At 39.2% G+C, this 18183-nt stretch overlaps 1 protein-coding gene across 1 annotated transcript in view; it reads right to left on the bottom strand.

Moving 5' to 3' along the window:
* The window catches only part of TBC1D8B (TBC1 domain family member 8B), a 91522-nt gene that overhangs the window by 20737 nt on the left and 52602 nt on the right, over positions 1–18183 (bottom strand). The window contains exons 8-10 of the mRNA XM_008156327.3: positions 11341–11490; positions 10570–10720; positions 9883–10097 (exon numbers count right to left, since the gene is read on the bottom strand). Coding sequence (XP_008154549.1) covers positions 9883–10097; positions 10570–10720; positions 11341–11490 — 516 coding nt within the window. The remainder of the gene's footprint in view (positions 1–9882; positions 10098–10569; positions 10721–11340; positions 11491–18183) is intronic.

Genomic DNA, 18183 nt, shown 5'->3' with positions numbered 1-18183 from the left:
TCCACCCAGTGACACTAAGAGTAATCAAGGCTCAACTACAACAAGACTGTGCACACAGCCCACAAAGGGGTGCACCAAGAGTGTCCACCTCAGGTAATTAGGGAGGCTGAGCCACTGAGCCCTATATGACACCTAGCACACAAAGCCACTCTACCAACACAGGGAAGCAACCAAAATGCGGAGACAGGTCACAAATGAAAGAAATGGAGGAAAGCAAACTACTGGATATAGAGTTCAAAGCCATGTTTATAGGGTTACTCAAGAATCTTCTAGAAACCTCTGAAAAATATAGTGAGACCCTCAAGGATATGAAAAAGGACCAACTAGAAATTAAGCATACCCTGACTTAAATAAAGAATAATATACAGAGATCCAACAGCAGACTAGAGGATCCCAAGAATCAGGTCAAAGTTGAAATACAAAGAACACCCACCCAGAAAAGAAAAAAGAATCTAAAAATATGAAAATAGTGCAAGGAGCCTCTGGGACAACTTCAAGATACCAACATCCGAATTATAGGAGAAGAAGAGAGAGAGCAAGATATTGAAAACCTATTTGAAGAAATAATGACAGAAAACTTCCCCTACCTGGTGAAAGAAATAGACTTACAAGTCCAGGAAGCGCAGAGAACACCAAACAAAAGGAATCCAAAGAGGACCACACCAAGACACATCATAATTAAAATGCCAAGGGCAAAAGACAAAGAGAGAATCTTACAAGCAGCAAGAGAAAAACAGTTAGTTACCTACAAAGGAGTACCCATATGACTGTCAGCTGATTTCTCAACAGAAACTATGCAGGCCAGACGGGAGTGGCAAGAAATATTCAAAGTGATGAATAGCAAGAACCTACAACCAAAATTACTCTACCCAGCAAAGTTATCATTCAGAATTGAAGGTCAGATAAAGAGCTTCACAGATAAGAAAAAGCTAAAGGAATTCATCACTGCCAAACAAGTATTATATGACATGCTGAAGGGTATTCTTTAAGAAGAGGAAGAAGAAAAAAGTAAAGATAAAAATTATGAACAACAAAGTGACAACAAATACATATCTATCAACAAGTGAATCTAAAAATCCAGTGAATGAAAAATCTGATAACAGAATATACTGGTGAATATAACAGAATCAGGGGCATAGAAAGGGAGCGGACTGACAATTCTCAGGGGGAATGGGGTGTGGGGGGTGCAGGAAGAGACTGGTCAAAAATTGTAACATATGGACGAGGAGAGTGGGGGGGAGGGGTAAGGGCAGGGCATGGAGTGGGAACCGGGTGGAGGGGAGTTATAAGGGAAAAACGAGGAACAACTGTAATAATCTGAACAATAAAGATTTATTTAAAAAAAAGAAAAAGGAATAAAAAAATAAGTATAGTGTAAGGAACCTGTAGGACAACTTCCAGAGCACCAAATTACACACCATGGAGGTGCTGGAAAGAGAAGAGAGCAAGAAATTGAAAATGTATTTGAAAAAATGACGGAAAACTTCCCTAACTTGGTGAAGGAAATATACATACAAGTCCAGGATCACAGAGTCCCAAAGAAGATGAACCCAAAGAGGCCCACACCAAGACTCATCATAATTAAAATACAAAAGTTTAAAGACAAAGAGAGAATCTTAAAACCAGCAAGAGAAAAGCAGTTTATTACCTACAAGGGAGCTCCCATAAAAATGTCAGCTGATATCTCAACAGAAATGTTGCAGGCCAGAAGGGATTGGCATGAAATTTTCAAAGTGATGAAAAGCAAGGGCTTACAACCAAGATTACTCTACCAAGCAATTCTATCATTTGGAATTGAAGGACAGATAATGAGCTTCCTAGATAATAAAAAACTAAAGGGGCTCATCACCAGCAAACCAAAATTATATGAAAGATTAAAGGGTCTTCTTTAAGAAAAAAAAAAGATAAAAAATGAGTGATAAAATGGCAATGATGACATATCTATCAACAGTTGAATAGAAAAAACAAATTATAGAAACAAGCAGAACAGAAACAATCTCATAGATACAGAGAACATTTTGATGGCTGCCAGATGGGAGGGGATTTGAGGGGATGGATGGAAAAAAGTGAAAGGTTTAAGAAGTACAAATTGGGAGATTCCAAGATAGCAGCCAGGAGGAGAGAGTGTGAGTGAAGGAGGGACCAAAAGGGGAGTGTGTGGATGTGGTGTGTGTGTGTGTGTGTGTGTGTGTGTGTGTGTGTGTATGTGTGTGTGTCTCACTGAAGGACAGCTAGATCTCGTAGGACCTTCGGAGGCTGGGGGACTGGTACATTCCACATTTTCCTTTCATAGCCGACCAGCCTCTGCAATAGCTGTAATCTCTCCTGGAGTACCAGATCTGCCGCAGAGGCAGTGACATATTGAAGGGGAGAGCTGCTGTGACTGGAAGCCCAGCCTCACCTCCACCCAGGGAACCTCAGACACCATCTGGGATCCTACAGCAACTCTGGACAGGGACCTGCTGCCTCGGCTGCTGACCCAGGAATACTGGGACTCCAGTCTGCCCGGCTAAGGGCTATTGTGAGTTCCAGAGCATGCTCCCCTCCTGTCAGCCAGACACTTTAGCCCTGGACACTGCAACTGCGCCAGCAGCTTTGCAAGCAGCAGCTGCCACTGCCCACAACCACACAACCCACCACGAAGCCCACCGCTGCAGCCACAGGACTCACACGACTCGATAAGTAGATCCTTCAGTGAGAGCAAAAATGGGGAGACAGAAGAACAACCACCAAAGGAAGGAAAAGGAGGAATCAAAAGAAAAGGAACTAAATGAAAAGGAGGCATGCAATATGTCAGAAAAATAAGGGTTATACAGTTCGTAAACCAGATGGATGAAAAAATCAACAACCTATATAAGAATCAGAAAGAAATAAAGAGTGATATGGCTACAATAAAAAACACTATGGAAGCTTTCAACAGTAGACTAGAAGAAGTGGAGGACCAAATTAGCAAATTAGAAGACAGGGAAGCAAAACACACCCTATTTGAACTGCAATTGGAGGGAAAAAATCAAAAGACAGGAGGAGAGCCTGAGGGAGCTTTAGGATAACATCAAATGAAGCAACATTATGTATAATAGGGGTGCCAGAATGACAAGAAGAGGAGCAAGGGTTAGAAAACCTATTTGAAGAAATAATGTCAAAAAACTTCCCTGATTTAGGGAAGAAAAGTCACATAAGCACAGAGTCCCAAACAAGATGAAACCAAAAAGACCCACACCAAGACACGTCATAATTACAATGGCAAATGTTAACAACAAAGAGAGAATCTTAAAGGCTGCGAGAGAGAGACAGAAAGTTACCTACAAGTGATCTCCCATTAGATTATCTAATGATTTCTCAACAGAAACAAATCAGGCCAGAAAGTAATGGAAGGAAGTATACAAAGTGATGCAAAGCAAGGGACTGAATCCAAGAATACTCTATCTAGCAAGGCTATGATGGAAAATTGAAAGGGAAATCAGGAGTTTCACAGGCAAAAAAAGCCTAAGGGAGCTTATCATTACAAAGCCAGTGATGCAAGAAATGCTACAGGGACTGTTGTAAAAAGAAGACATAAAAAGGAGATGGAAGTGGGGGGCGGGGGGAGGAACACAGACAAAAAAAATAAAAATGGCTACAAACAAGTACCTATCAATAATAACTTTAAACGTAAATGGCTTAATGATCTAATCAAAAGACATCGAGTGGCTGAATGGATAACAAAACATGACCCATATATATGCTGTCTACAAGAGACACACCTCATAAAAAGAGACTCACACAGACTGAGAGTGAAGGGATGAAAAAATATCTTTCAGGCAAATGAAAATGAAAAAAAAAAAAAAAGCTGCGGTAGCAATACTTATATCTGACAAAATAGACCTCGAAGTGAAGGCCATAACAAAAGATAAGGAAGGCCACTTCATAATACTAAAGGGATCGATACAAAAAGAGGATATAATGCTGGTAAACATATATGCACCCAATACAGGAGCACCCAAATACATAAAAGAAACTTCTGGAAGATATCAAGGGAGAGATTGAGAGGAATACAATCATAGTAGGAGACTTTATTACCCCACTGACATCACTGAATAAATCCTCTAGACAAAAAATCAGCAAAGAATCAGCAATCCTAAATGACTCACTAGATCAGATGAACTTGACATCTTCAGAACATTTCACCCCAAAGCTATAGAATATACATTCTTCTCAAGTGCACATGGTACATTTTCAAAGATAGACCACATAATGGGTCACAGGCAAAGTCTCTCCAAATCCAAGAAGACTTAAATCATATCAAGCATTTTCTCAGATCACAATGGCATAATATTAGAAATAAACTACAATAAAAACAATCAAAATAATTCAAACATTTAATAGCAAACATGCTATTAAACAATGATTGGGTTTCCAAAGAGATGAAAGAATAAATTTAAAATATCCTGGAAACGAATGACAATGAAAATAGAACATTCCAAAAACTATGAGACACAGTGAAAGCAGTCCTGAGAGGGAAGTTCATAGCATTACAGGCCGACTTCAAAAAAAAAAAAAAAAAGAAAAGAAAAGAAATTATGTAACTCTACAACTTAAAGAATTAGAAAGAGAGAAACAAAAAAAGCCCAGAGTGAGCAGAAGGAAGGAGATAATAAAGATCAGAGCAGAAATAAATGAAATAGACCAAAAAAAAAAAAAAAAAGATCAATGAAACCAAGAGCTGGTTCTTTGAAAGGATAAACAAGGATTGATGAACTCTAGCCATACTCATCAAGAAGCAAAGAGAAAGGACCCAAATAAACAAAATCAGAAATGAAAGAGGGGAAATAACAACAGACCCCACAGAAATCCAAATGATTGCAAAAAATACAATGAACAACTCTATTCCAACGAACTAAACAACCCAGAGGAAATGGACATATTCCTAGAAAAATACAACCTTCCAAAACTCAATCAAGAAGAATAAAAAAGTCTCAACAGGCCGATAACTAAGGTGGAAATTGAAGCAGTCATCAAAAAACTTTCAGCAAACAAAAGCCCAGGGCCAGATTGGCTTCACAGGGGAGTTTTACCAAACATTCAAAGAAGAACTAAAACCTATCCTCCTCAGACTATTCAAAAAAATTCAAGAGCAAGGAAGACTTCCAAGCTCTTTCTATGAAGCCAGCATTACCCTAAAACCAAAACCAGATAAAGACACTACAAAGAAAGAGAATTACAAGTCAATATCCCTGATGAACACAGATGCTAAAATCCTCAACAAAATTCTAGCACATCGGATTCAGCATTACATTTAGAAAGATCAGACACCATGACGAAATGGGATTTATTCCAGGGATGCAAGGCTGGTACAATATCTGAAAATCAATAAACGTGATACATCACATAAACAAATTGAGAGACACAAATCACATAATCATATCAATTGATGCAGAAAAGGCATTTGACAAAATCCAACACCCTTTCCTGATAAAAACTCTCAGCAAAGGGGAAATAGAGGGATCATACCTCAACATAAAAAAAGCCTTATATGACAAACTTATAGCCAACATCATACTCAATGGGAAAAAACTAAAACCATTTCTCCTAAGAACAGGAACAAGACAGGGATGCCAACTGTCACCACTCCTGTTCGACATACTACTGGAAGTGCTAGCCACAGGAATCAGATAAGAAGAAGAAATAAAAGGCATCCAAATTGGGAAAGAAGAAGTAAAATTGTTATTATTCCCAGATAACATGATATTGTACAAAGAAAACCCTAAAAACTCTATCAAAAAACTACTAGAATTAATAAATGAATTGGGCAATGTAGCAGGATACAAAATTAACACCCAGAAATCTATGGCCTTTTTATACACCAATAATGAACTCACAGAAAGAGAAACTAAAAAAACAATCCCATTTACCATTGCACCAAAAAACTAATATACCTAGGAATAAATTTAACCAAGGAAGTAAAGGACCTGTACTCAGAAAATTACATGGATTGGTAGAATCAACATCATTAAAATGTTCATACTACCCAAAGCAATCTATAGATTCAATGCACTCCCCATTAAAATACCAACGGCATACTTCAAAGACCTAGAACACACTCTCCAAAAATTCACCTGGAATAAAAAAAGACCCCGAATAGCTGCAGCAATCTTGAGAAAGAAGAACAAAGTTGGAGGTATCACAATACCAGATATCAAGCTATACTACAAAGCCACTGTTCTCAAAACTGACTGGTACTGGCACAAAAACAGACATATAGACCAACAGAACAGAACAGAAAATCCAGAAATCGACCCAAGCCATTATGCTCAATTAATATTTGACAAAGGAGGGAAGAGCATACAATGGAGTCAAGACAGTCTCTAATAAGTGATATTAGGATAATTGGAAAGATACATGAAAAAAATATAAAGCTAGACCACCAACTTACACCATACACAAAAACAAACTCAAAATGGATAAAGGACTTAAATGTAAGATGGGAAACCATAAAAATCTTAGAAGAAGCCATAGGTAGCAAAGTAGCAGACATTTGTCATAGCAATATCTTTACCTATACAGCTCCTAGGGCAATGGAAACTAAAGAGAAAATAAACAAATGGGACTACATCAAAATAAAAAGCTTCTGTGCAGCAAAAGAAACCATCAACAAAACAAGAAAACCTACTACATGGGAGAACATATTTGTCAATGTTATCTCTGATAAGGGTTTAATCTCCAACATTTATAGGGAACACATACAACTTAACAAAAGGAAGATAAACAACCCAATAAAAAAATGGGCAAAGGACCTAGACACTTTTCTAAAGAGGACATACAGAAGGCCAAGAGACATATGAAAACATGCTCAAAGTCACTAATGATTTGAGAGATGCAAATCAAAACAACAATGATGTACTATCTCACACCGGTCAGAATGGCTATCATCAAAAAATCAACAAACAACAAGTGTTGGAGAGGATGCAGAGAAAAAGAACCCCTCTTACACTGCTGGTGGGAATGCAGATTGGTGCAGCCACTGTGGAAAACAGTACGGCAATTCCTCAAAAAATATAAAATGGAACTTCCATTTGACCCAGTAATCCCACTTCTAGGAATATATCCCAAGAAATCATAAACACCAATCAGAAAGGATATATGCACCCCTATGTTCATAGAAGCACAATTTACAATAGCTAAGATTTGAAAACAGCCTAAGTGCCCATCAGCAGATAAATGGATAGAAAAATGTGGTATATCTACACAATGGAATATTCTGTGGTAAAAAAGAAGGAATTCTTACCATTTGCAACAGCATGGATGGACCTGGAGAGCATTATGTTAAGTGAAATAAGCCAGTCAGAGAAAGATAAATATCACATGATGTCACTCATTTGTGGAATATAATGAACAACATAAACTGATGAACAAAAATAGAACCAGAATCATAGAAGCATCGAATAGACTGTCCAACCTATGAGGGAAGGCGGGGGTGAGGGGGTAAGAGATCAACCAAAGGACTTGTATACATGCATATGAGCATAACCAATGGACACAGGTGAGGATGTGGGGGGCAGGGAGAGTGCAGGCATGTACTAGGGGGTGGAGGTGGCCGAGGAGAGGTCAATGGGTTCAAAAGGAGGCTTATGGGATACTTTAAACAATAAAGAATTTAAATGAAAAGAAAAAGAGGTAAAAATTGGTTGTTACAGAATAGTTGTGGGGATGTAAAGTACAGCACAGGGAATATAGTCAATACTATTCCAATAACTATGTATGGTGACAGATGACTGTGAGATTTATAAGGATGATCACTTAGAGAGTTATGTAATATCAAATCACCGGGGTGCACACCTGAAACTAATATAATAATGTATGTCAACTATAATTAAAAAATAAAAAATGAATGTAGATGAAATGATGTGAGCACTTTCCAAGCCCAGCTGATAGAATCTCCCACAATTTTTTCTTCATGCTCTCTCCTCTTTCCTCTGAGTAGTAATGGCAATAAAAGAGCACCTTGGAAGCCATGTTTTAAAGATGATCAAGCCTGCTACTAGCTTAAGTCTTTGAATAATCTCATGGAGAGTTGCCTACTGACTTAAAAACTCACTCATCTCTGTTTATTCCTTTAAGTAAACTTTTATTTTTAGAGATATTACCTGTTTGAAATTATTTGTGTCACTGTCCTAACATACCCTAATAAATATGGTGTGCTCCTAAAGGATTTTCTATGATTCTGCAACTGCCTACAAAATAAAATTCAAACTCCTGACCTATCCCAAGGTACCTTAGTAATTATTTTTCTCCAATCACTTTGCTTCATTCATCATACTTCTACTAAACAGAACAGGGTCTTATATGCATTCCACATTTACCTTTATTTGTGCTTGTTTAGACTGATCCCTTCATCTGCTATGTTCTTTCATTCCATCTCCATAGAAATAAAATTCATAATTTTCAAGTCCTACAAATGCTACCTGTTCCATGAAACCTTCTCTGATTCCTCTAGATTAGGGGGTGGAGAACATCTGGCCCCCAGACTATATAAGGCCCATGAAATCATTTGGTCTGGCCCTGCCAAGGCATTAGGGGTGAGTTAATTAAATATTGGACCACATATAGCAGGCTAATTTTAAAAAATATATATTTTAGTGATTTCAGAGAGGAAGGGAAAGGGAGAGAGAGATAAAAACATCAATGATGAGAGTGAATCATTGATCAGCTGCCTCTTGCACACCCCCTACTGGGAATCAAGCCTGCAACTTGGGCATGTGCCCTGACTGGGAATAGAAACCATGACCTCCTGATTCATAGGTCAACACTCAACCACTGAGCCAGCCAGCCGGGAAGCAGGCTAATTTTTAAGTTGGTAATTTTGTATGGCCCTTGAATGATGTTAATATCCAAATGGCTGTTGGCAAAAAAAAGGTTCCCCACCCCTGCTCTAGATGAAAACAATTTTCCCTATTTTAAATCCTGACAGGACTTTATATTTCTCTAATAATCTTCCTCATTTTTTTTTTCATTTGCCAACAAGTATATTTTAATACCTACTAGTATTAAAGCCAAGATCTTTATCTGATTCATCTTTATATAGTCTTTGGCACCTAAACTGTATTTTTTCAGAGCAGGGATTCAGTAAACATCCTATATAATCCTATATAATAAAGAGGTGATATGCAAATTGACCATCATGCCCTTGCACAAGATGGCCACGCCCATGTCATCACAAGATGGCCACCACAAGAAGGCCGGCAGGGGAGGGCAGTTGGGGGTGATCGGGATGGCAGGTGAGGGCAGTTAGGGGTGACTGGGCCTGTAGGGGAGGGCAGTTAGGGGCAATCGGGATGGCAGGGGAGGGCAGTGGGGGCGACCAGGCCTGTAGGGGAGGGCAGTTGGGGGTGACCAGGCCAGCAGGGGAGGGCAGTTGGGGGCAATAGGGCTGGCTGGGGAGCAGTTAGGCATCGATCAGGTTGGCAGGGAAGTGGTTAGGGGGTGATCAGGCTTGCAGGCAGAAGCAGTTAGGGGCAATCAGGCAGGTAGGCAGGAGAGCACTTGGGAGCCAGCAGTCCCGGATTGTGAGAGGGATGTCCGACTGTGAGATAGGGCCTAAACCGGCAATCGGATATCCTCCGAGGGTTCAGATTGGAGAGGGTGCAGGCTGGGCTGAGGAACAAGCCTCCCCCCCCCCCCAGTGCACGAATTTCATACACCAGGCCTCTACTTGGTTAAATATAAAAGAGAAACAAATTAATAAAATGTCAGTAATCCTAAATATTCTATCATTCTACTTAGATTAATAATATGCACTATTAATTAAAACTCAACCTCTGTAATTTTCAAACTATTTGAGATTGATTTGATGTGATTTGTATCACTTGAAACATTTATACATTTGGGTTCATAACAAAGTCATACCTGGCAGTATCCAATTTTGGGATTCCTGTATGCATAAGCAGTGAGTACTCGCCTCAGAGCAGATATGCCAGTGTCACTCTGAAAGGCTGGGTGCTCAGGCAGGGAGCGACGTAAATCACGTTCAATTTCTTCAGTTGCCAAATTGCAGGTCCCTAAGGACTGTTCAACCACTTTGGCATAATAGCCAGGATGAGCAGCCATGTCATTAACAGCGCCTATAAAGATGATTACATTAACATACAAAAGAAGAGGAATGTAATAAAACTACTTCTTGCATATATACATGAAGAATTGGAATACCTTTAAATTTAGCTTTATGCTCAAGTGATATCTGAGTACAAATAAAAGAAAAACCTTCATCCTGGAATCTATAACATGAGGACAACACCAAACTTATCCAACAGAATAACATTTTCATGAACCGTTTTCCCCCTTAACTTTCCTTTGACACTAGAGATAGAGATCCCTCCAACCAATTAGCTATAACTTGCCTAATGAAATAATATGCTTAGACAATGGATATGTGGATATATCAGTAAGTACACAAAACTAACATTCCTTCTGTGATTAGTCTGGATTCATAATGAATAAGACTTTATCCTAGCCATCTTTGCATTTTTCATTAGCCTGATGCATAACTCCTAGAAGGGGCAAAATTAATGTCTGCTAAATAAATAAATGTAATACCTGAAAAAAGCATCCAGAGTTCTCCTCTTAAGGTCTCTGGAATCCCTCTTATAACCAGATCTCGAGTCTTTTTAGTCCGAAACATAGTAACACCACGCCCACATTCTGAAAACAGGATGTTCCATGACTGTTCCTTCATCTTTTCTTTTAACTATAACAACAACAACAAAAAAATCTAAGCAACTAAATGTAATGAGACATTAACTTCTTTCAAATAACTCGATAGCTCTCATCATCATGAAACAATACGTATGGAAATCAATGTTGTAGACACTCAAAATCAGTATTCAGATGGGCCCAAAACTGGTCTACTGTCATCACAAAAATCTTTTAAATTCATGTGAGCATAACAGATTTAATTTACTATTTTAATTTTTAGCTAAACTCATATAAAATGGGAATATCAACACTTTTAGGAGGTAAAGGTTTGAACCATCATTCTCCCCAAATAACCTTGATTAGTACTGATTATTAGAAATATATACAATTAAATCCTAATGTTCAACTTTTATCCTTTATCTTAATTTATGGTAACAGTCCTTTTGTGTAATGGAACCAAACAAGTTACACAGAAGTACCTTCTGGAAAACCTTTTCAAGCCCCAAAAGAGTGTTCAGTTGTGGTACCTTCTAGTCCAGCGGTCACCAACCGGTCGTCCACTGACCACTGGTGGTCTGAGCTCCGAAAGGTTGGCGACCGCTGGTCTGTTCTAAGATTTTTATTTTTGATCAAGTGTTTCAGTCCATAGTAATAAATATTTTGTTTCTGTACCATTTTGGAATTAAGAGTCTCCATATTCTGAGGGTGATATACTGTCATTAAGGCTTCAGTGTTCACAGTTTCACTGTATTCCCTTTGACATGGCAAAGATTGTACCTCAATATTATCAGATGGATCTGTAGGATGAGAACTAATAGGAACCTGAAAAAGAAAGAATGTAATTGTTCCAAATGTATGCTTAATAGTTTTTACAAAAAGAAAAAGTGATGTTTTATCTATCATTTATAAACCACAATTTATATGCATAATAAATATTTTAAAAGCAATATTTCAAGGAGACTGGGAGACATTTTTCTATCAAAATTAGAGACACAACAAATTAATATCTGTAACAGAAAACTCAGGACCTAAGTGAACTAAGCCACTCCCCTACAAAAGCAATAAAATACTCTCAAAATGTTGGAAAAAAGTACACAGAACATAGGAAATTAACCAAAGGCATAGAACAAATGGAAAAGCATCAATTCAAGTAAAACGAATGAATATCAACAAGAACACACCAGTCTGTGAAATTTTAATTTGAGGCTATTCCTATCTGCTACCCTCTCAAGCTCAGAGGTGTGGTAGCCATGAAAGCCATCATTGTCATACCCAAGGATCTTTCATTGGAGCTTCACTAAAATTCCCATCCCTAGGACACAGTCAGTATTTTGACCAAAGTATCACCTCTCTGGAAAATCCCTATTTCCAGGGTGTTATCATTTGATTTGATTCAGAGCTCAGCTCTGTGAAAAAAGTCCCTTCTCTATGTTAGAAAAAAACACAGCAATATGCTAAGTACATCACAGGTGTCTAAACCTAATTATGTATGCCGAAGACAAAAGCCTGGCTAGAAACTTAAAAGGAAGGCCTGGAGAACTAGATGGCCATAAGGAACTTTGAAAGGTTCCAACATATTCTTGGGGATCTAAATGTATACGTGCCTGTGCAGGGCTATGAAACTGCCCAAGAAAAGAAAGAGACAGAAGAAAAGGTCCCAGTCACTCAACTCTGGCTGACTTTGGAAGTAAGAAATGAAAGCTAAGACTGATTTATAAACTGCCAAAAGTTTGAGGTATACCTTCACACAAAGATCCCCTTGGCAAAAGGAGGTAAACTTAATGTTTTAAGGCATTTAAGGAAATCTGATCTATCATTGGCTGACCATCCAGGCTTAAAAATAAAAATAAGAAGTATAAATAAACAAAAAAAAGTAAACCACTAAAAATGCCCCTGAGGAGCCAGTTTTTGGATTTTGTAAACTAAAAATGTAAAGCAGCTATTATAAATAGATTCAAAGAACTAAAGGAAACTTGAAAAAATAAAGGACTCAGTTAAAAAGTGGGCAAAAGATGCCCTGGCCAGGTAGCTCAGTTACTTATAACGTCATTCCGATATGCCAAGGTTGAGGGTTTGATTCCTAGTCAGAGCACATACAAAAATCAGCCAATGAATGCATAAATAAGTGAAACAACAAATTGATGTTTCTCTTTCTCTCCCTCTTCCACTCTCTCTAAAAATGAATTTTTAAAAATGTAAAAAAGATTATTCATTAAAAATAAAGAGCGATCCAAGATGGAAATGGATTAGGTGGAAGCTACACTAATCTCCTTCCAGGACCAAACTGGAATTACAACTAAATTATATACAAATCATCCTGAATAACCAACTGAAGACTAGCTGGAGAGAAGCCTTATTAACCAAGGACTTATAGAAGTAGCCATATTGAGACTGGTAGGAAGTATGGAGGCATGAGAGTGCTGGCTGGGCTCCTATGGGGATATCTCAGCTGTAGGGGGTTCCCCCTGAAAAGTTTGGGGTCTAAACCCCAAGCCAGGCCCCCAAGCCTAGAGCACCAGAACCAGAAATGGTGCTCACATAACATCCTGCTATGAAAAGCATCATGATCTCTGTCTGCCAGGGCATCCTCTTAAAGGGCCAACACAAAAAAATTTTATTTACAGCCACTCATATCAAGCAACTTCCCTGACCATAATGCTCTGAAACTAGAAATCAATCACAAGAAGAAAAGTGAAAAACACACAAAGTATGGAGGATAAGTAATACTATACACAAAGAATGGGTTAGCAATGACATCAAGGAAGAAATCAAAAGATACCTTGAAACAAATGAAAATGAGAACACAGAACCCAAAATCTGTGGAATACATGGAAAGCAGTCCTAACAGGGAAAATCATAGCATTATAGGCCTATCTCAAGAAAGAAGAAAAAGGTCAAATAAACAATCTAACTTTACACTTAAAGGTACTAGGAAAAGAACAACAAAAAAGCCCAAAGTGAGTAGGAGGAAGAAAGAAGAAAATAATAAAGATCAGAGCAGAAATAAAAGGAGTAAAAAACAATAACAACAAAAAACTAATAAAAAAGATCAATGAAACCAAGAGCTAGTTGTTTGAAAAGATAAACAATGACGAACCTTTAACCAGATTCATCAAGAAAAAAGACAAAGGACCCAAATAAATAATATAAAAAATGAAGAAATAACAACTGAAACCAAAGAAATAGAAAGGACTGTAAGAAAACATTACTTTTTCAAAAAAATCCTCACCCAAGGATATTTTCCCATTGATCTTTTAGAGAGAGTGGTAGAAAACATTATAAAATAACTATGCCAACAAATTTATATGGAACCACAAAAGACCCTCTATCACAACAGTGATCTTGAGAAAGAAGAACAAAGTTGTAGGTATCATGTTACCTAATATCAAACTATACTACAAGACCATAGTAATCAAAACAGCAAGGTAATGGCAAAAAACAAAAAGACACATAGAACAATTTGCACAGAATAAAGAGCCCAGAAATAAATGCCTTTATAGTCAATTAATATTTGACAAAGGGGGCAAACACATACAATGGGGTAAAGAAAGCCTATTCAATAAATAGTGTTGGGAAAGTAAGACAGACACATGCAAAAAATGAAACTAGACCACTCTCTTACACCACATACAAGAATAAACTCAAAATTGATTAAATGAAGGTAAGACTCAAAACCATAACACACCCAGGAGAAAACACAAGGCAGTAAAATCACTGACAGTAAAAACACAAGGCAGTAAAATCATATTTCTCTTAGAAATATTTTTGTGTGTGACATATCTCCTCATGCTATGGAAACAATGAAAAATATAAACAAATAGGACTACATCAAACAAAAAAAGTTTTTGCAGAGCAAAGGAAATCATCAACAAAACAAAAAATACAACCTACTGAATGAGGGAAGGTATTTGTCAATGATACAACTGATAAGGGGTTAATATCCAAAATTTATAAAGAATTCAGACAAATCAAGAGCAAAAAACACAGACAATCCAATTTAAAAATGGGCCTGGCTGGGTGGCTTGTTGGTTGGAGTACTGTCTCATACACCAAAAGGTGGCGGGTTCAATTCCCAGCCAGGGCACATACCTAGGTCGTGGGTTCAATCCTAGGTCAGGGTGCATATGGGAGATGGGAGGCAGCCAATCGATGTGTCTCTCTCTCTCTCTCTCTCTCTCTCTCTCTCTCTCTCTCTCTCTCTTTCATCAATAAGGAATCTATCTTCAGGTGAGGATTAAAAAAAAAAGGACAGAGGAACTGAATAGACATTTCTCCAAAGAAGATATACAGATGGCCATTCAACATATAAAAAAACGCTGAACACCACTAATCAGGGAAATGCAAATTAAAACCACAATGAGGTACCACCTCACACCTGTCAGAATCGCTATTATCAATAAATCAACAAACAAGTTTTGCTGATAATGTGAAGAAAAGGGAAGCTTCATGCATTGTTGGTGGTATTACAGATTAATGCAGCCACTGTGGAAAACAGTATGGAGATACCTCAAAATATAAAAAATATAAAGTATGTATGCAACCCTATGCTCATTGCAGCACTGTTTACAATAGTCAAAAAATAGAAGTGACCCAAGTGTCAACAATAGAGGAGTGGATAAGAAAGTTGTGGTACATATCCTATATAATAAAAGGCTAATATGCAGATCAACCAAATGGTGGAACGACCAGTCACTATGACGTGCACTGACCACCAGGGCGCAGATGCGCAACGCAGGAGCTTCCCAATGGTGGTCAGTGTGCTCCCACAGGGGGAGCGCCGCTCAGCCAGAAGCCATGCTCAAGGCTAAGCCATTAGTTGGAAATCCCCCGAGGGCTCCCAGACCTTGAGAGGGTACAGGCCAGGCTGAGGGACCCCCCCACCAAGTGCCCAAATTTCATGCACCAGGCCTCTAGTATATACAGTATATACAATGGAATATTACTTGGCCATAATAATGAATGAAATCTTATAATTTGCAGCAGCATGGATGGACCTAGAGGGCATTATGCTAAGTGAAATAAGTCCTTCAGAGAAAGAAAAATACCATATGATTTCACTTATATGTGAAATCTAAAGAAAGAGAAAACAAAATTAAAAAAGGTGAAGAGATTAAGAAGTACAAACTGGTAGTTACAAAATAATCATGGGGATGTAAAATACAGCATAGAGAATATAGTCAATAATATTGTAATAACTATGTATGGTGCCAGATGAAGAGATTGAGAAGTACAAACTGGGCCCAGCCAGTGTGCTCCGTGGTTGAGCACTGACCTATGAATCAGGAAGTCACAGTTCAATTCCTGGTCAGGGTACATGCCTGGGTTGCGGACTAGATCCCCATTGGGGGGTGTGCAGGAGGCAACCAGTCTATGATTCTTTCTCATCATTGATGTTTCTATCCTTTCTCCTTCTCCCTTTCTTTCTGAAATCAATAAAAATATATTTTAAAAAAGAAGTAAAAATTGATAGTTACAAAATAATCATGGGGCCCTAGCTAATGCTCAGTGGTTAGAAAACCACAGGTTCGATTCCAGTCAAGGGCACATACCTCGGTTACAAGCTTGATCCCCAGAGTTGGTCGGGTTGACTGTGGGAAGCAACCAATTGATGTGTCTCTTATATTGATGTTTCTCTCTCTTTCTGTCTCTCCCCATCCCTCCACTCTCTCTAGAAATCAATGGAAAAAATATCCTCAGGTGAGGATTAACAAAAAAAAATAAATAAATAATAATAATAATAATAATAATAATAATAGGGATGTAAGTACAGCATAGAGAATATAGTCAATAATATTGTAATAACTATGCCTGGTGCCACGTGGGTACTTGAAATATTGGGGAGAACACTTTGTAAAGTATGTGATTGCATAATCAGTATTCTGTACACCTGGAACTAATATAAATTAATGTTAAGATATTAAATGTAAACTGTAAATAAAAAATAAATTGTTGCCCTGAACGGATTGGCTCAGTGAATAGAGCGTCAGCCTGCGGACTGAAGGGTCCCAGGTTTGATTCCAGTCAAGGGCATGTACCTTGGTTGCGGGCACATCCCCAGGGAGGGGGGGGTGTACAGGAGGCAGCTGATCAATGTTTCTCTGTCATTTATGTTTCTAACTCTCTATCCCTTTCCCATTCTGTAAAAAATCAATAAAATATATTTAAAAATTAAAAATGAAAAAAATAAATTGTTGCCCTACCAGGTTTGGCTCAGTGGATAGAGCGCTGGCCTGTGGACTGAAGGGTCCCAGGTTCGATTCTAGTCAAGGGCACATGCCCCAGTTGTGGGCTCGATCCCCAGTGTGGGGCATGCAGGAGGCAGTCAATCACGATTGTTTCTCATCAATGATGTTCCTATCTCCCTTTCCCTTCCTCTCTGAAATCAATAAAAATATATTTTAAAAATAAATAAAAATAAGAAAAATACTGTTGCCCTAGCTGGTAGCTCAGTGGTTAGAGCATCACCAGCAGACTGAAGGGTCGCAGGTTTGATTCTGGTCAAGGGCACATACCTCGGTTGTGGGCTAGATCCAGACCCCAATAGATAGTCTCTCTCTCACATCCATGTTTCTCTCTCTCTCTGTCTCTCCCCTTCCCTTCCACTCTCACTAAAAATCAATGGGGAAAATATATCCTCAGATGAGGATTAGCAAATATAAAATAAAAAAAAAAATAAATCATTAAAAAAAATAAGAGTTCCTAAAAAGGACACATTCCTAATTCTCAATTCTGCTTTATAATGGGTCTTAGAGAATATAATTTATTTTGCATTAGTCTTTTAAAAATCCTATATAATAAAGAGCTAATATGCAAATGGTCATCACGCCCTCACATCTTAATGGCTCAGACACTCAACACTGGGGAGAGAAGAATGCCGACCAGCCAGGCACAAATGAGCTTGTGAGAGAGGAATGGGGACCAGCCAGGCACAAATGAGCTCGCTGAAAGAGGAATAGGGACCAGCTAGGCTGTGGCCCAGGAGAAGGACAAGCCGCCCGCCCCATGGTCCCGGGCGCCAGTGGCTGTGCCTGTGGCCTGGGAGAGGGACAAGCTGCCCGTCCCACAGTCCCAGGTGCCAGTGATTGGGGCTGCTGCCCGGGCGAGGGACAAGCTGCCCGCCAAGTGGTCCTGGGCACCTGCGGCTGTGGCCCAGGCAAAGCCACCCACCCACGATCCCCTGCGGCTGTGGCCGGCCCGGGTCCTGGGTGCCTGCGACTGGCCGGAGGAGGGAATCCTGGGTCCCGGGTACGGGGCGAGGCAGAGGCGGTTAGGGGCGATCAGGTCAGCAGGGGAGCAGTTAGGGGCAATCAGGCCAGTTAGGGAGCAGTTAGGGGCGATCAGGCAGGCAGGCAGGGGTGGTTAGCGGCAATCAGGCAGGCAGAGGTGGTTAGGGGCGATCAGGCAGGCAGGCAGGTGAGCGGTTAGGAGCCAGCGGTCCTGGATTGCGAGAGGCAGTCGGACATCCCCCGAGGGGTCCCAGATTGGAGAGGGTGCAGGCTGGGCTGAGGAACTCTC

The sequence above is a fragment of the Eptesicus fuscus genome, chromosome 1 (assembly GCF_027574615.1).
Source record: "Eptesicus fuscus isolate TK198812 chromosome 1, DD_ASM_mEF_20220401, whole genome shotgun sequence".
Taxonomy (NCBI): Eukaryota; Metazoa; Chordata; class Mammalia; order Chiroptera; family Vespertilionidae; genus Eptesicus; species Eptesicus fuscus.
Note: the sequence above shows the minus strand (reverse complement) of the source record. Positions and strands in the feature narration are given on the sequence as shown.